General features: G+C 51.1%; 1 protein-coding gene across 1 annotated transcript in view; it reads left to right on the forward strand.

Moving 5' to 3' along the window:
- Window positions 1-19,397, forward strand: part of LOC149128124 (tRNA (32-2'-O)-methyltransferase regulator THADA-like) — a 110,488-nt gene that overhangs the window by 57,956 nt on the left and 33,135 nt on the right. Inside the window, 2 exon segments of the mRNA XM_089326479.1 lie at window positions 434-587; window positions 5,443-5,574. Coding sequence (XP_089182605.1) covers window positions 434-587; window positions 5,443-5,574 — 286 coding nt within the window.

Here is a 19,397-nt window from a genome sequence, read left to right on the forward strand (position 1 = left end):
TGGGATGCAGCTTCTACTCCAGTGGCATCCATTAGGTAGAACTTAACCCAGCTGCAAGGGAAGCTGCCAAGTGTGGTCTTCAGAGGGGTGCCAGAATTTGGGCTCTGTTCCTGAAGATCGGTTGTTAGGGACCAGGAGTTATTTGCTACCCAAGGCTTCCCCATAAATTTGGCCTTTACTGAAGCTGTCAAGTACAGTGATGTTGTGAAAAGAACTTTCTCTCAAGTTCTAGTGATTCCATGTTACTGAGAGACAAATCAGATTTCCTTCCTCAGGCTTGTGTCTTTTTCTCTAGTTGGAATAGAAAAGCAACTGAACTAACTTCCACTGAGTGGAGACTAATTTGCAGCCAGTTTGGTGTGGCTTCACCCTAACCCCATGTCAGCCCAAGGTTGCATTGGGAGCTCCTCATGGCTACATTGTGTGCTTTCAGAGCAGGCACTCCATAGCCCCAGAGCTGAAGCGGTGGGTTCGGCTGGTGGTCCTGTCCTGTGGAGACCATCTGCCCACAGAGTCCAGGCTGGCTGCTGCGCACGTCCTCACCAGCACCACGCCGCTGTTCCTCACCAACCCCCAGCCCCCTCTAGGTAAGTGTGCTGGGTGTGGGGGTGCTGGGGGAGGGGTCTGTAGTACCATTGTACCTAGAGGTAGATTCTTTGAGCCGAAAAAGAAGGGAAGATGACTAAAGGCAGAATCACCGCGCAGGCCCAGGTTTCAGTGCATTCCCACTGTCTCAGTTCACACTCTAATCACTTCCACCAACAGCCTCTTAACTCGCCTCTGTTCTCTCGGTCTTATCCCCCAAGCCATTCTCCACAAAGCTTCCAAAGAGCTGCTGTGGTCTTTCTGAAATGCAAATCGAATCATTTCATCTACTGCTTAAACCTTTGAGTGGGTTCCCATTGCCTTCAGGATAAAACCTAAGCACCCTTTAACATGGTTCATAGGGCCCTTCCTGGTGTGTCCCTGGCCCACCCCTCCCACTTCACCATGTACCTCTCCCCACCATGGCCCCATGCGTCATCAGCAGGGAGCAGTGCTCCATAAACAAACCACTGCTTGACTGCCTTCTGTTTAGCTTGCAAGGCTGCGCCGAACTGTGCCCTCTTCCAGGAAGCCTGTCTCAGTAAGAGTGAGAAGTGCCGGGGTCAGGGTGGAGCCGTGGCAGTGAGGAAGAAGAGAGGACGGCTTCCACATTATTTCAGAAGGAGAGTCACCAGGACTCAGTGTTGAAGTCGAGACAAAAGGAGGACTCCAGGGTGAATCCAGGCTTCCAGCTTAAGTGGCTGGTTAGGCCGTTGCTTCCTTTCCCTGAATCTGGTGTTAAGTTGAGGGCATCTTAGGGACAGGTTTTAGATCAGATGGCTGTACAGGTCTCAGCCGTTTTCCAGTCTTGTTCTTCCCTTCCATGTCTCTTTTCTTACGACCACTGTCTGTTTCAAGAGTAATAATTAGGAAAGGCATTGATTGCATCAGGCATGTTTAAGAAAGCCGAGCTTGGGAAACAGGCGTTTAGTCTGGACCCACATTGGAGGGCCTGAGTCTGACACCCAGTCCCGGCTCCTGATGCCAGCAGACTGCTGACCCTGAGAGGCAGTGGCAATGGCTCAAGGGGTCAGGTCCTTGCCACCCACATCAGAGACCCAGATGGAGTTCCCAGCTCCTGGCTTCAGCCTGGTTCCACCTCAGCTGCTGTGAGCATTTGGGGAATAAACCGGTGGACAGAAGATCTTTCTTGGTATCTCTTCCCACCACCCCTAAACTGCTAATTAAAAAAAACAAAAACAAAAACAAAAAAAACTAGGGTTGAAGAAATCCTCAGGAACTGAAAAACATAGGAGCTTGTTTGTTTTAATTTTCAAAATTCTATTGTTTGGATTTTTGTTTTGTTTTCTTTTTATCTCTTATTTATCTATTTGAAAGGCAGAATTACAGAGAGAGAGAGGGATGGAGGGAGGGATCTTCCATCCGCTGGTTCACTCCCCAAATGGCTGCAACAGCCAGTGTTGGGCCAGGCTGAAGCTGGGAGCCAGGAGCTTCTTTCAGGTCTCACACGTGGGTGGGAGGGCCCCAGTACTTGGGCCATCTTCTGCTGCTTTCCCAGGTACGTTAGGAGGGAGCTGCATAGGAAGTGCAGCAGCTGGAACTCAAGCCTGCACCCATATGGGATGCCAGTGTTGCAGGCAGCAAAGCTTTTTGTTTTGTTTTAAATCATAGGTTTTAATAAAAAGTAAAATTCAGGACCTAAAACTGGGCTTCAATCATGGTGCGGCCCTCTCCTGCCATATTGAATCCCTGCTGTTGTGCCGTGATTGTCTTCCCCTCCGTCAGTGGAATCCCATTTTTGTTTACCTCTTCCACGGCCAGCCTTCAGGAATAAGACACGGCACCTGCCTCCAAGAAGCTTTTGGTATTAAAGACGAAAGGGAAGGATTGTTTTTCAGAGTTTGAGATTCAGATTTTATGTGTTCTAAGAATTCAGACCAAAGAAATGTCTCACTTTCCTGGATTTCTTCTGTTCATAAACTTTTCTTTGATACCCTTTTTCTTCTCAGTGACTTCCAGCCAATTTTCTTACCCTGTGAGGGAGGACTAACAGGGGACTTCCATGCGTGTGGTGTGTGATTAGATGCAGAGGCAGAAGAACAAAGTTTACAGACTTTGGTCATGCTCCTCCATGACATGCATAGCATTTTGTAGCACCTTTTCTTGGTGACTTCAACAACTCTGATCATGGCTCAGAACCAGCAAAATGTGTGTGGAACAACCTAGCATTGCTGGGTGTGATTGAGTCCTGGGCAAAGGCCATTGGTTTGTACTGAATTGCTGATCCAGTAGAACATTACAGAAGTGAGGAGGGTGATCCATGGTGGCTAATGGCCTGCAAGAACTGAGACAGGGGCTGGTGCTATGGCACAGTGGGTTAAGCTGCCACCTGCAGTGCCAGCATCCCATATGGCACTGGTTCAAGTCCCAGCTGCTGTACTTCCCATATAGCTCCCTGCTAATATGCCTGGGAAAGCAGTGGAAGATGGCCCAAGTGTTTTGGCCCCTGCACCCATGTGGCAGTCCCAGAAGAAGCTCCTGGTTCCTGGCTTTGGCCTGGCCCAGCCTCAGCTGTTGAAGGTATTTGAGGAGTGAACCAGCAGATGGAAGATATCTCCCTCCCCTCTCTATCTCTCCATAACTGCCTTTTTTTTAAAAAACAATTTTCCATATATAATCTCCTTTTTTAACATTTATTTATTTATTTATTATTGAAAGGCAGAGTTACAGAGAGGCAGAGAGAGGTCTTCCATCTGCTAGTTCACTCCCCAGATGGCCCCAATGGCCAGAGCTGTGCCGATCCAAAGCCACAAGCCAGGAGCTTCCTCTGGGACTCCCATGTAGGTACAGGGGCCCAAAGACCTGGGCCATCTTCTACTGCTTTCCCAGGCCATAGCAGAGAGGTGGGTTGGAAGTAGAGCAGCCGGATCTTAAACCAGCACCCATGTGGAATGCCAGCACTGCAGGTGGCAGCTTTACCCCCTACGCCACAGTGCTGGCCCCATGCCTTTCAAATAAATAAATAAATCTTAAAACAAAAAAAAGAATTGAGAGACAAAGGACATAAGCAGAGGTCAGCGTTGTGGCATATCAGGTTAAACAACACCTGCATTGCCAGAATCCTATATGGGCGTCAGTTTGAGTCCCAGCTGCTCCACTTCTGATCCAGCTCTCTGCTAATGCACTAGGGAAAGCAACAGAAAATGGCCCAAGTCCTTGGGCCCCTGCATCAATGTGGGAGACCTGGATGGACCTCCTGACTCCTGGCTTGGCCTGGCCCAGCTCTGGCCATTGCAGCCATCTGGGGAGTGAACCAGTGGATGGAAGACCTCTCTCTCTCTCTCTCTGACCCCCAAGTCCCCCATAGCTCTGACTTTCAAATAAATAAAATAAATCTTTTGAAAAAAGACATAAGCGTGCATGAGGATAAACCAAGGGCAGTGCAAAGTCATTAATAAAAAGGAAACCGACTAAGCAGGGAAGGATCTCAGGTACAACTCCTGTATTAAAGGAGGAAATGTTCAGGAAAGGAAGTGTTAAACCCCAGAGAACAATTAGAAAGGGCAGATTCTGAAAGACTGAGCAAAATGTAAAGCCAGGCTTGTAACTGAAAGACGAAAACGAAACCCGATGTGGAGCCGTTGCTGTTCTTGGTTTGACTGCAGTGTTTCTGACTCTGGTGTCGGATTCCCCATGGACACATCGGGGAAGGAGGGGAGGGTTCCGAGGACAGGCCTGCCTCCTGCTGAAAGGATAGCCATGCTGTGTGGTGGTCTTCTGTGGCCCTGCATGGAGACCCGCTCCAAGCCAGCCCCACCCCACCTGTACCACAGGTGTCCTCTCAGCACCTCGCCCTCCTCCACCCGCCCTCAGGAAGTTTGTCTCAGTTCAGCAGTCCGCTGTGAGTCACAGCTGCAGGATTTCATTCTGGACTACTCACCGCCGTGTCTGGGCTCTGCTTTCTTGTTTGTCATCCATGACGGTACTTGGCACAGGCCGTCAGACGGTGCCCAGGAGCAATGGCACTCAGGTAGTGGACCCCACAGACAGTGACACGGGCTGCTGCCCTTATCCTGGGCCCTGATCCTTTTGTGATTCTTACCCCCAAAACATAATCTGGAATGATAATTTGTTGTCAGAATGTGTAAGCTCACAAGTGAGCTTTAGCTTCTTGGTTAAGACACCCACACCCCATATCAGAGGGCCAGGGTTCAAGTCTTGATTCCTCTTCTGATCCAGCTTCCTGCTAATGCAGGCCCTGGGAAGCAGCAGTAATTGAGTTCTTGCCACCCACATGGGAGATCTGGATAGATCCCAGCTCCTGGCTTGGTTTGGGCCAGCCCCAGCGATTGTAGGCTTTTGAGGTGTGAACCAGTGGATGGGTGATTCATTCTCTCTCTCTCTCTCTCTCTCTCTCTCTCTCTCTCTCTCCCACTTTAGTAAATAAATAAATATTTTAAAAATTTTCAACTTTCCATAATTACAGAAATAAAGAATTTCTGAGTCAGTCACTCAGGTTAACACGGGGCTGGTTTCCTCAAAGCACTCTTAATGCATAAAATTTAAGTTTTGAGAATCATGACACCTGGAAACAGTTAGGCCTAAAGCTTTTGTACCCAGGCAGCACCTTCTGGGGGCCTTCCTGGGGCTGGTTGCCCCAAGAAGACCTGTCCTCTCTCCCATGCCCAAAGAAGATACTTCCTAACCTGCCCACCTAGAGCTCGTTCGCTCGCTTTCTCTCTCTCTCTCAAGTCTTCATATCTTGCAACACCAGGAGAAAAGGAACAGCTGTTGTTTCCATTCAGCGCTGCTCCCTCCCACAGTGGGTTTGAGGTAGCGTTTGTACCTGCTTGTCAGTTGCATCCTGGGTAATCCAAATTCCTTTTGGTCTTCTAGAGTTGCAAGACACACTTGCTCTCTGGAGGTGTGTTCTCAACCTCCTGCAGAGCGAGGAGCAAGTCGTCAGAGATGCAGCCACGGAAACCGTGACGACTGCCATGTCACAAGAAAATACCTGCCAGTCAACAGGTACCTTGTTCTGATCCTTTTGTCTTGCCTGTTGCTTGAAAACAGAGTAGGTACACTCTTATGTATAGAGCCAGAGAGTGGCAGCTTTGTTGACCGTTTGGTCTGGTCTCCATTCTATGATTTTAGTGGGAAAGCAGCCGTAAACAGTAGGTAAGTAAATGGGCATACCTGTGTTCCAGTAAAACTTTATTTACAAAAACAGGCAGCTTCCCCAGATTTGATCTGCCATCCATAATTTGCTGACCCCTTCTCTAGGACATCCTAGAGAAAAGTTGTTTTGAAGGTAGAAATTTAATAAGCAATGCTGTTTGGTTTTTTGCTAGTTACATTGTCATCTGTTTTAAATAAGGCCATCTTGATTATCTGTGTTACATAACCCAGGAATCACAGATCCATCCTTTTGCTCCTACGTGAGTTTTCACATGCAACACAAACAGATGATTACTTGTAAGTTAAATTTCTCCTCTTCGTGGCTTGGCTCCTCATCTGCTGGTGACATTAACTCAGCAGACAGGAGGAGAGCAAGAAGAACAGCAGTTCCGCGCTCACATCCGCAGTGTGGTCTGGGCCAGCCCTGGCCTGGGGGTGTCTGCGCGTGAGGGCAAATGCTATGGGATGGGAGCAAAAAGGAACTCTGGCAGTGGGTAGAAGACGGGCTGCAGCGGGGCAGGGGCAGGGGCAGGTGGAGTAGAAGCAAGGTCGTGCCTCTGGACAAGTGGCCAGCTGGCAATGTGACTGCTCGGGTGGACCTAGGCTCCCTGTGCTTAGGACACGTGTCAGGAAAGGTCTGTGGGCCAGCCAGCCCTCCCAGTGGAAAGTGAGACCATTGGAGGCAGGGAGTCACAAAGCTGAGCCAAGAAGTGCACAGCAGAATGGGAGAGGGAGGCCGTCAGTGTTTGTTACTGAGCCAGGGGCCCACGTGCCGTGGCCGGTGCTGGTCCCTGAGGCAGTGCACAGTGCTTCCTGGAAGCTTCCCAGAGTGTGTGAACTTTCTGGTTTCGGAGTGTGTATGTCTCTGCATACCTGGGAGCACCTGGTTTTTAGTCATCTCCCAGGGATACAGAGCAGGTTAGCCAGGAGCAGCTTCGCAGTCCCGGTGTCGTACAAGCACCTCCCCAGCCGCAAGCTGCCAGACGTCCTGGGAGTCTGAAGTGTCCCAGTACTGAGTCCGTCCTTAATCCAGTGGCGGCTTGTCTGGGGAGGATACTCAGTGCCCAGCAGGTGCTCTGTTTGTATTTGGTGGAATATAATGCTCGGGAGATTTCTCTCGGGCCCTCTCCACTAAACATGGGCAAGATGACTTCGTAGTGGATTTATAGGTGGGACTCTTGCCTCTTAATCTGTAGTCTTTGCTCTACTACTTTTTTTTGTTTCAGAATCTTTTCAAGTTCATTTATGGTAAAGATATACAATCGTGTTCTTCCTCCTTCCAATCTGAGTTTTTTCTCAAGAAGTAGAAATAAGTAATTTTATGTTTAGTGTCTTATGCATGTGAAACTCCTGGTGTGAGGAGGTCTCTGGAGGAATAAAAATGTAGCTATTTATCAGTATTTGTATTTTTCCTCTGGATCTAAAAAGGGGGGATATTAGGTGTGGAAAAGATAAGAATCCTCAACAGCGAAATGCAGTTTAGTTGTTCCAGATCCTGTACTGGAGGGGGAAAACCCCTATTAGGAACTTATCAGAACAACTGACACATTGGATCCTGTCTGTGGATTAAAATCACTATTATAGGTTTCCTGAGTTTGATAACTAGATTGTGACTTTGCAAGAGGAGATTTTTGCTCTTTGGAAGTATGTGCTAGAATATGAAGGACTGACAAGACGTGACACCTGTAACTTACTCTAAAATGGTTGAGAGGAAAAGAAACTGATTTACACATGTGAATGTTAACCAGAGCTATAGATTTGCTACACTCACATCTTTTTGCATGCTTGAAATTCTTTCAAAATAAAATGGTTTTATTAAAAATCAAGTTTTACAAATAGAAAAGGTCAACACAGTAAATATTGGCAGACCATTTGATTGATTTAAACAATTAATAATTCAGCCCTCAGAGTGACTTCTTTCCCCAAAATTATATTAAAACATCTTGCCTCTACTTTTTAAATCCATTTTGAATGAATTTTTGTATCCAGAAAAATCAAATTCAAGGCAGATTCTCCAAGTGTAAAGATCCCAGAACCTAACGGCACCATGCCGTGGCCCGCCCTCAGTCCAGGTGGCACTTGCCTGGGTGCGCTCTGAGCTGCCTGATGAGGGGTGCTCGCAGCCTCCGTGGCACAGCCTGGGTTTTCAAGCACACAATACGGGTCTCTGCTTCAGACCGCAGAGACGCCGAGGAGTGGGAACTGCCCCTGACTTTTCTCTTGAGTCGGCTGAGCTGACTGGCTCATCACAAGTGCGGGGTCTGGCTTCAGCATCTCCTACGGATATCTCGCTGGTGCTAACTCTTCGCATTCCTTCAGCACGCAAGGACTCTGTGGAACAGACTGCCCAGGGCGTTTTCTCTGGTGTTCCTTGTTAGTTATCACTATTGCATCTTGACTACCTTAAAAATATATGTTGTTTATTTTGTTCCCAAATCAGTGATTTACTAAATGCAACAGTAAAATAATATCATATCATCGCATCATGTTAACACTTTGTATCTTCTTTGAGAAGTCAAAATTACAATGAAAAAATTAGACTTCATTCCCACTTTTCCTCCAAATAAAGAAAGAAGAATCCAAGACGGCCACGTGTCTGAGACCTCACGTGGTAAATGAGGGCTCATGCAGACAGAGCTCTGCTCCCGGACTCCAGTAATTCCTGCTGGGGAAACACGGTGGCAGCTGAGGTGCACGCTGCCTGTGAGGTCTTGGAAGGGTCTAGAACCGGGAGCAGGCCCAGAAGAAGGGATAAGTGGCACACAAAAACACAGAAGAAAAAGCCAGACCAAAGCATGGATTTGTGAGAACGTGGGGGCTGACTGGTTAGCAGTGACTGCACTTGTGTGATCAGAACACAGGCCAGGGGCTGGTGCTGTGGCACAGTAGGTTAAGCCTCCACCTGCAGTGCCAGCATCCCATATGGGCACTGGTTCATGTCCCAGCTGCTCCTCTTCCAATCAGCTCTCTGCTTATGGCCTGGGAAAGCAGTAGGAGATGGCCCAAGTGCTTGGGCCCCTGCACCCACATGGGGGACCTGGAAGAAGGTCCTGGCTCCTGGTTATGGATTGGCTCAACTCCAGCCATTGCAACCATTTGGGGAGTGAACCAGCAGATCAGAGATCTTTCTGTCTGTAACTCTGCCACATAAATAAATAAGTGCAATCTTTAAAAAAAAAGAAAGAAAGAAAGAAAGAAAGAAAGAAAGAAAGAAAGAAAGAAAGAAAGAAAGAAAGAAAGAAAGAAAGAAAGAAAAGGGAACATAGGCAAGGGAGAGGAACAGGAGATGAACCTAAAAAAGGCTGGGTCACCCACACTTGGGATGGCCTTGAAGGCCAAGCCAGTGGCCTGCCTCAGTGGATGATGGGAGGCTGGAGAGGGTTCCCAGAGTCCATTGTGATTGGAGGTTTGGTCCCAGGGTAGAGGCATGGGGAGGTGGAGCCTGATTGAAGGTCCTTAGGTCACTGGGGCGTGCTCTTGGCAGGTAGTTCTTGTGCTACCCTTGAGTTCTCAAGAGAGGGTTGTTATTAAAGGAGCAAACCTGCCCCCTCCCCAATCCTCTTTCTCTGCCTCTGGTCAGGCTACCACTGCTTGGCCTACCTGGCACACTTCCACCATGCATTCCTCTGTGAGGTCCCGCAGAGGGGAGAGAGGGCGCCCACCAGTGTTGAGCTGACACCAGCACTGTGCCTTTGGACCTCCAAAACCATGAGCTGGACAGAGCTCCTCTTCCCGAGTGCCCTGCGTCAGCATTTCACTCGAGTTGCCGGAAGCTGACCAGTGCAGAGACCCACTGGGAGCAGGTAGTGGCGGTCCTCAGGAGTGAGGAATTGGAGAGCAGAAGAAGATGCACTTGGGGAAGTTTGTGGTTAGACTTGTGGGTCTCTGTACTGGTCAGACTGCTCGGGAAGAGGAGCTCTGTCTGGCTCATGGTTTTGGAGGTTTCAAAGGCACAGTGCTGGTGTCAGCTCAACACTGAGAGAAGGGTGTATGAGCTGGCTTGAGGATTTCAAACCTGTGAGGTATCCAGGGGAAGCCCCTTAACAACAGCGCAGCTGTAGAAGTTGGGCTACGGCATTCCAGGAAGTAAAACTACCAGGAACCGGGAAGGGCATTCAGGCTGCAAGTCATTGTGATCTGGGACAAAGTATTCTTTAGGCCTTGGAGAGACTGGCAATGGATATTGAGAGGGCCAAAGGGAAACTTTATCTGTGGTGGGAACAGAGTGAACTGTCCTGGCTCTGCCCTCTATAGAGCACAGCCCAGCTATCCTGGGAGCCCCAAGACTTGTTGACAAGTTTGGTCCCAGTGGGCACTGGCCTGGACCTGTTGGAGAAGAGGCAAAGGCGCGTTCCCCTGGTCCCGAGTGTGTCTCCCTAGCATGTCGTTTTGCACAAGGTTGGCTTTGGGTACAAGTGTGTGGCGTGAACTGCTGGTTAATGATTCTAGGAGGCCAGAAGGGTAGCTCAGTGTTTTGATCACCCCCCCTAGAGCTGGACCCTGGCTGTCCTGCATGTGCTTCACACACCACGAGTCACAGCCTCTGAACAACTCTCGGTGGAGCAGTTTACACGTATGATCTGAGGGATCCCACGAGGCTCTCCCTGACCAGTCACAGAACCTGCAGAGGGGCACAGAGGAGTGGTGTTTGTAGGGCTTAGGAGCAGGGGTTGAAATGTGCCCTAGGAGAAGTACATGAGCAGGACTGCACTAAGGCCTGACCTTACTCCCTGCCCTGCTTTGACTTGACCCCAGCCTTTTGCGTGCTCAGGAAAGAGTTCCAGTTCAAGGACAAGAAACCCCGAGAGCGTCTCCACCAGGCAGCTCTGTTTCCTATGCCGTTGGGATTTATTGTCAGATTTTATTGGCGCCAGGGCTTCCCTGTGGGGAGAAAACAACCTGGGCAGCATTGAACTTTCTTTAAATTTGTGTGGTTCTCAGGTTGGGCAGAGTCTGGATGAGAATGACAGGGGAGGTACATACGCATCAAGGCACCTGTGGAGGAAGAGGGCATAACAGACACGTGGCTGGGCTGTGGGAGGGGCACTCCCTACAGGGCTGAGTGGTCAGGACCGTGGCTGGGGCTCCCGCATGGCCCTTCCTTCCGTGCGAGGGCCCTTTGACGCTGACGAGGGTGGCTGGTGGAGTTCAGCTTACACTGCTGCAGAGACTGGGGAATGTGAGCATGGGTGGCTAGATCAGGAGACCTACCCCCACCACCCAGGCAGAACCCACGTGTCCCACTGAGCAGAAACCAGCCCCTGGGCACTGGACGGGCCAGGGGTGCAAGTGGGCAAGAGCCTGCCCTCCTGTGCTCCCCAGACTGGCTCCCTCTGCAAGAGGATTTGTAGCTTCTACCAGTCTTTGCCACCTGATCCAGATGGCCTCCTCCATCCCTGTTTCCATGTGTGAGACTCAGAGAAAGATGATAAGGGACCAGCAGGCTGCATGAGTTGATCCAATCCCTGCCCCCACCAAGCCCCTCACCCACAAAATGTCGTGTAATTTCTGCTCGCCCTGCTGAGTAGGAACGTTCAGTGGCCATGCAGTAAATCCTGCCTCCTTCCAACACCGCCGCCCTCCAGCAGTTGCCCTTTCTCTGAACAGCCATGGCACCTGGCCGTGTGTCATCCTGCCTTTCTGCTCTTTTATTGTTTTCTCTTTCATGTGCTTCAGTGTTATCTCTCCATCGAGCCCACGAATACGGAGATTAGAGACTGTCTTCCATGAGGTCTACCATGGGCGCTCAGTTAGTGTCACTGGCTTGATCTTTCACCACCGTCAGTCCTGAGTTCTGTGAGGAGACTGAACGTGCCCTTTGGGACAAGGAAGAGCTGGGGGCCCACAGAGGGACCTCCCCCGCTGGCCCTGCAGAAGGGCAGTGGTGGCCGCTGACTGAGACGCAGCGAAGCAGCAGTCTTCCTGGAGCACTGTCTGGGGCTCGTAGTCCTGTAGGATGTGGCCTTTCCTCACTCTTCTGTCTGGGGCGCAGACTGCAGCACCAGGGAGGCAACCCAGCGCTCCAGGGACCATGGCCCTGGGTGAATTGGGAGACACCAAAGAAGCCTCCGGTGCTGGGCACTGTGACCTGTGGAGATGTGGAAGCAATGGCAGAGCTCACAGCTCTGGAGGCGGGAAAGCACAAACCCAAGTGAGACGTACAGAGCAGAGGCGTGGGCAGATAGCATGGCGAGGCTGAATCCAGATGGCCACATAGCCCGGGACGAGGCAAGAGTTGCCCAGCCTACTCCCATGCACACGTGCACACACGTGTGCCCTCATGCCCCCCAGGGCTCGAGAGCTGGTGTGAAAGTGTGAGCACCCCTCACACGCCGCAGCCCTTGACCAGTCAGGCGGGGCGGGGAGTCCCAGGTTTCTGTGACACTTCCAGTGGCCCAGATGGCAGCTCAGTCAGCACACCAGGGCCTGTGGGACCTGTGGGACCTGTGGGGCTTGTGGGGCCTGTGGGACCTGTGGGACCCGTGGGACCCATGGGGCCTGTGGAGCCTGTGGGACCCGTGGGGCCTGTGGGGCCTGTAGAGATTCGCGCTGAGTCTCGATGCTTCACCCCCAGAACCTATAAGGCTGTCCACCAGCCCCGGCCCAGCAGAGGCCTCATGCGTTTTTCAGCTCAGACCCTGACAGGGCTTCCAAAGGCATCGCTGCTTCCTGCCTCAGCCCTCCACTGGCTTCTCTCACAGTCCGCCCGGGGGCGCTGCCTCCAGAGTGGCCGGAGTACGGCTCCAGACTGCAGCTCACGTTATGTCCAGGCTTCTTTGTGCCCATTTAAAAATGATGCACTGTTTTCCGACCCACCTCTCATTCCTCCCCATATGGTCTACAGGTATTTCTTTCACTGTTTAAGTAGGAGGCAAGAGGGTCACCTCCAGCAGTGATGCAGTCAGTCAGTCAGTCAGTCAGCAAAGACTTTGAAAGCACAGTCGTGTCTGCTGGGCCCGGGGTCTGGGCCTGGGGATTCAGATGCTGGTTAGGGTAATTGTGCCCCACATCAGAGTGCCTGGGTTTGAGTCCCAGCTCTGGCTCCTGACTCCAGCTTCCTACTAACATGGCCTCTGGGAAGCAGCACTGATGGCCCAAGTGATTGAGTTCCTGCTCTCAGCTGGCTTCAGCCCCACCCACCCTCACCCCACCCCGGCCTTTGGGGGCATCTGGGAAGTAAGGGAGATTTCTCTGTGTGTGTTTGTGAGTGTGTGTGTATGCATGCATGTGTGTGTGTGTGTTTTAAAGAAGCAAATAAAAATTTAAAATAATAAAACCACCAACCTGGCTTTCCTGCCTTTACTGTTTGTAGTCTGCTCTCCATGTGGCTAATGATTGGAGGGTTCTCCTTAAGGGATAAATCATGATGCTGGTCTCCTGCTCAGAACCCTCCCTTGGGTTCCCATCTTCAAAAAAAAAAAAAAAAAAAAAGAGAGAAAGAAAGAAAGAAAGAAAGAAAGAAAGAAAGAAAGAAAGAAAGAAAGAAAGAAAGAAAGAAAGAAAGAAAGAAAGAAAGAAAGAAAGAAAGAAAGAAAGAAAGAAAGAAAGAAAGAAAGAAAGAAAGATTTATTCATTTATTCGAAAGGCAGAGTTACAGAGAGAGAGAGACAGAGAGAGAGAAAGAAAGGGATCTTCTGTCCGCCGGTTCACTTCCCCAGATGGCTGCAACACTCAGCTCTGGGCCAAGCCAGAGCCGGAAGCCAGGAGCATCCTCTGTGTCTCCCACATGGATGGCAGAGGCCCAAGGACTTGGACCATCTGCTGCTGCTTTCCTAGGCACATTAGCAGGGAACTGATTGGCAGTAGAGCCACCAGGATAAGAACCAGCATCCCTATGGGATGTCAGCATTACAGGTGGCAGCTTTACCCGCTCTGCAACATTGGCACCAGGTTCCCATCTTACCATGAACAAAACCCAGACTCCTACAGTAGCATATAAAGCCTTACCTCCCCCACCCCTGACTCCAGCCTTGTTTGGAATTCTGAAGTTCACCAAGCTCATTTCAGCTTCAGGCCCTTTGCGCTAGCTGCTCCCTCCACATGGAATGTCTTCCATAGTCCACATGACTGCCCCCATCATTCCATTCCAATCTCCACTTCAGTGTCCTCTCCATAAAGAGCCTGCCTTGACCACTCAATCTACAGTAACCATCCAGTTAATGTGCTATCACTTCATTCTGCTGATGTCACTCTCTGCAGTCGTTTTTAATTTTCATCTTGTCTCATCAGAATAAAAGTCTCAAGAGAGTAGATTTTAGTCTGTTTATTCACTGCCGTATTCCCAGAACGTGGCACATACTAAATGGTCAATAAAATTACTATTGGATAATTGATTGTGTGAATGGAGGAATGTGTCAGTCAAGACAGTTACAAAGGGGTGGGTGGCACAGTGAATTAAGCCACTGCTCCCATAGGAGAGTGCCGGTTCAAGTCCCAGCTACTCTGCTTCCAATCCAGCTTCCTGCTAATGTCTCTGGGAAGCTGTAGGTGGTGGCTCAAGTACTTGAGTTCCTGCCATCCGTGTGGGAGATCTAGACAGAGTTCCTGGTGCCTGGCTTCAGCTTGACCTAGCCCCAGCTGTTGGGGCCGTTTGGGAAGTGAACCAGCAGATGGAAGATCTCTGTCACTCTGCCTTTCAAATAATTTGTTTTTAAAAAGCAGTTGCACTGTAAAGATATTAGCATTTTTAGACCTGGCTGGGGGACAGGAGCGGAGCTATGTGGATTCTGTGTTGTGGTAAAATTATGCTGAGTGCTGGGTCTTTTGCAGATGAAGTCAGCTACTGTAGGCCCCACCTCTTCCCTAAGACATCAGTTGAACAAGGGACCGACTGAGCATCTACTGAGACTGGGTACAATGGCAGAACTTGGAGCAGCTCCCTCTCTCCTTGATATTCCCTTCTGTCTTGTGTGGGATGGAATTTCTTGGGCAAGAATTTCAGCCCTCAGACCCACACACCAAGCATAGGGCTGGCTTTGGGAATTGCTCCCCAGGGGCAGAATTGATAGCAGATCATCAGGCCCTGCGTGGGGAACTAGGGCCAGTGCAGAGGAATGAACCTGGAGGGCCTGGGGGAGGCAGCAGCTCTGAGAATGGCGGCCCTGTCCTCTGGGGCCCCTGACTGTCCTCACCATGTGAGCAGGCCTCATTCATTCCTCCTAGCACTCTACAAGAGGCTTTCCTGTTTTCTCCATTTAATTCTGTGTGTGTGTGTGTGTGTGTGTGTGTATACATAAATGTATGTGCATATATATATATATATACACACACACACACACACATCGAATTACAGAGAGAGAGATCTTCCATCTGCTGGTTCACTCCCCAAATGGCCACAATGGTCGGAGCTGGGCCAGGCTGAAACCAGGAGCTCCATCCGGGTCTCCCACATGGGTTCAGGGGTCCAAGTACTTGGGCCATCCTCTGCTGCTTTCCCAGGCACATTAGCAGGGAGCTGGATCAGAAGTGGAGCAGCCAGGACTCAAACCAGTGCCCACAGGGGATGCTGGTGCTGTGGGCTGGGGTTTTAACCCACTGCAGTACAGTGCTGGCCCCAACACTGGGGTTTTCTAAACTCACTGTTGTGTCTGAATCATGGCCTAAGAGAATAGATGGGGGGAACCCAGAGCAGAAATAAACTGAGTTTGTCGCAGGGAAGGTGGGCGCAACAAGGCCGCAGGTGGGCCCACAGCAAGGCTTCATGGCTGCTTCTTGTCCAGTTTCCCTCCCTGAAGGAGGGACGCGCAGGAGACTCCAGGAGTTCAGAGCCCCTGATTTTCAGATGTGGAAACAAGCCCGGGAAAGCAGTGGTTTCCACGGGGTCATGTAATTAGCAGAAAAATGAGACCTAGATTTCCTGAGAGCCCGTACGGCTCTTCTCTCTGCTGCCCTCGCCCCCCAGCCCCAGGTCTTGATTTCTATAAAGGAAGTGACAGAGATATAGGGGTGCTCGCTGAGAAAGGTCTGGACTCCTGGGGTGGAGTGCAGCGGTCGGGATGAGACGATGCTGCGGGTAGGGGCACGGGAGACGGCCGCTGCGCTGCTTTGGACGGAGGGTGTGGGAGCACTCGGCAACACGGGGGTGAGAAGAACAGAGTGTTCTGGGGAAGCAGGCATCTCCCAGCAATAAAACCACACCCTGAATCCGGCCTTGAAATTCTGCTGCCCCGGTCTCTCTGGGCCTCCCTGCCCTGGCTGCATAGGATGTTCCTCCGTAGCATTGCTGGGGCTCCGGGCAGCAGTGCAAAGCTAGGGAGGACAGTCCTAGCCCCAGGCAAACCTGTGGCATCACCAGGTGGAGCATGAGGGAAGCAGCTGCAGGAGGAGAGTCGGTGAGCAGGAACTAGTTGTGTTTTCCCATTTACTCCTTCAAAACAGAGATGCTTGATTCAGGCAGGCCTTCAACCTCAGGCTGTCACAGTGAGCCCAGGGCTGCATCCCAAATTGCATTTCCCATCCGTTGCTGTTGCCCGGGAACCTGGGGCCCCTGACGTTCACCTGTGTCTCGGTGAGTGCGTCACTGGCAGCTGGCTCCCATGATGTGCCGAAGCAGATGCTAACGAACGCTCCTGCCTCCAATCCGGAAGCAGCTTGCGGGTGCCAAGTGAGCACCCTGGCCAGGCCTGGTTGCTGGGATAATGGGCTTGTTTCCGTGGCCTCCCAGTGACTAAGCCCCAGAGGGACAACACCAGGCTCCTTTCGAGGAAATGAGGGTCACTTTTGCATCATCTTGCTGCTCCTGAAAACCAAGCCCCCTGGCCCAAGGTGACCAGCCTCTGTGGGAGGCGATAAGCCACAGTGGAGGCCAGGGCCATCTGGTGCTGGCTCTGTCTTCCTCATTAGTTGGGGCAAGCTCTGTAGCTGGTGCTGTCCGTCCTGCTCGTGGCCTCAGCCTTCCTCCTCTGCGCTTTCTTTTCCTTTCCTTAGCTAGGCCAGGGCAGGGTGTATTCTCTTTGCACACAGCAGGCAGTCTTCCTTTTTGAACCTGAGCCAGGGTCAGGAGTTGAGGGTGAGCTGATCAAATGCACCCCCATTCTCATTCAGCTCTGGTTTAAGATGACTAAAGAGGCTGCTGACCAGCAGTCCCCCCCCCCCCCAACACATATACACACACACAGACTCCTCATGAGCCTTGTGGTCACATTACCTATAGCTAGAATCTTCTAGAAAGATAACTCTTTAATTGGGAGGGGGTGTATCTAAAAGAGACCCAAGAAGGAGGAAATGGAGAGTTGAGTGGTCATCTCTGTTTTTAAAAAAATTCTTTGTTTATTTGCATTGTATTTGAATGGCAAAGAGACAGAGATTTTATTCCATCTGCTGGTTCATTCTCCAAATGCACGAAACAGTCAAGGCTGAAACAGGTCAAAGCCGGGAGTCTAGACCTCAGTCAATGTGAGTGTCAGAGACCCAGGTACTCGAGCCGTCACCTGCTGCCTCCCAGGGTACGCGTTAGCAGGAAGCTGGATCTGAAGCAGAGCATCCAGTACTAAACCAGGCACTCTGATATGGGGTGCCGTATACCAAGAAGCACCCTGACCTCTGTGCCACGTGCACAGATGTTATCTCTTTACATGTGCCCTGCCCGCTCCCACCTCTGGGCCTTGTTCTTCAGCCTGGCGCACGCTCGCTGTGCTGATCAGCTTCTCTAAGTAGTGCCCATCGTTCGAGGCCCAGCCATAGGCCCTCCCTTTCCACAAAGCCTTTCAGGCCTGGTGTTCTCTTCCCTTTTGTCAGATCCGCACTACTTAGCTCTTATGTTATTTCTTGGGTATACATCAGCTTTTTATCTTTTTAATGTTTACATTTATTTTGGGAGTCAGACAGATGGAAAGAGAGAGATCTCCCATCTAGTGGTTTACTCTCCAAATGCCCCCAGTGGCCAGGACTGGGCCACGCCAAAGCTGAGAGCCAGAAACTCAACCAAGGTCTCCCACATGGATGGTAGAACCCAACTACTTGAGGTATCACTGCTGCCTTCTAGGGTCAGGGTCTACATTAGCAGGAAGCTGACGTCAGGAGCCTTAGCATAGTATCAAACCCAGGTACTTCAACATGGGATGCACACATTTTATTTTAAAGATTTATTTATTTATTTATTTATTTATTTGAAAGGCAGAGTTACAGAGAGGCAGAGAGAGTCTTCCATCCACTGATTCACTCCCCAGATGGCCACAAGGAGCCAGGAGCTTCTTCCAAGTCTCCTACATGGGTGCAGGGGCCCAAGGACTTGGGCCATCTTCCACTGCTTTCCCAGGCCACAGCAGAGAGCTGGATCAGAAGTGGAGCAGCCGGGACTCAAACTAGCACCCATATGGGATGCCAGCACTGCAGGATGCGGCTTTACCCGCTATACCACAGTTGGATGCAAGCATCTTAACTGGTGTCTTAATTGCTGGGCTAGACATCTGCTGCCACCCATCTGCTGTAAGGGCAGAGGTCTCCATCGCAGCAGAGCTGGCGTGTTCAGTTCTAGAGCAGCTCACGTCAGGCTGACATACTGCTTCTGTGGCGTAGCTTGGTTTTGGGGTTAAGGTGGCCCTGGGGTTTGAGGAGGGTGTTTCTCCTTGGGGCACAGTCACCCTCACAGCCTGGCTGCATGCCCCAGGAGCCCCGGTGATGCCAGCCGTGAGCCCATTAGGTTATGGCTGGTCGACAAGGGCTCTCCCCAAGCCATCCAGTCCCATTGTACGAGGAAATGGAAAGTTCCCTGTTCTCTTAAAAGCCAGTCCTGGAACATAGTGGTCCTGCTTCAAAGTCAAGGGTGTTCATTGTTTTCAAAAGTAAAAGAAAGGCAAATTAGATTCTCATCCCACCACCACCACACACAATCTCCCTCCCCTCCCCCCATCCCCCTCTCCGTGTGTGTGTGTGTGTGTGTGTGTGTGTGTGTTTTCCAAGTGAGACCACTTAGGAGAAAAACTGGCAGGAACCTACTCTGTTAAGAAAATTGGTTTCTGCTGTGGGGTGGGTGGGGTGGGGAGTGGCGTTAGGAAGCTGACATAAAAGATTCGGTTTGTGTTTGGAAAAGGATTCAGGTTGTTTTCAGGTTTGAGTTACAGCTTGGATGTGTTCAGAGCAGCACAATGGAGCGGCTGCGTGACCCGCAGCCTCTGGGGGCGTCCTGCTCAGCATCTCCTGCCTGGGCAGAGTCGGTGGTAACTCCACAGAGAGACCGGAGTGAGAGCAGAGGTTTCCAGAGGGAGCCCAGCTGCCTCGGGCACCCAGGGAAGGGCCCCGTGCACCTTCTCCTCGCCAGAGCAAGTGGGTGCTCAGCGTTTTCAGCCTGGGGACTCTCACCGCTTCTCTAACTTCCCTAGGCAGCAAGAGGACCGTGGCTCTGATTGTGCATCCCGTTCTTGTTTTTACACTCTGTTTTTATACTTTGAAGCTGTGGCTATAAAACGTACCCCCAGAAACGCTGGCTCTGCACCCACAAGGCCGGGAGTCATCCAGAGGCAGCGTGGGGGCCGGGTCAGCCCCCTCCCACTCCTTGCCGTCCAGAGAGGGGAGGAGTGGAGACTGGGCAGCAGGCAGGCTTCCAGCCACGTATTTCAGACTTGACTCTGAGAAGTGGGCAGGAGTCCTGCAAGCACACACCGAGGGGTGAGCACCCTGAGCTCCAGCTTTAGATCCAGGGTGGATCCCCTGCCGCGCGGCCGGTTCCCAGGCCC

The sequence above is a fragment of the Oryctolagus cuniculus genome, chromosome 2 (assembly GCF_051225735.1).
Source record: "Oryctolagus cuniculus isolate XC-2025 breed Fujian yellow rabbit chromosome 2, ASM5122573v1, whole genome shotgun sequence".
Taxonomy (NCBI): Eukaryota; Metazoa; Chordata; class Mammalia; order Lagomorpha; family Leporidae; genus Oryctolagus; species Oryctolagus cuniculus.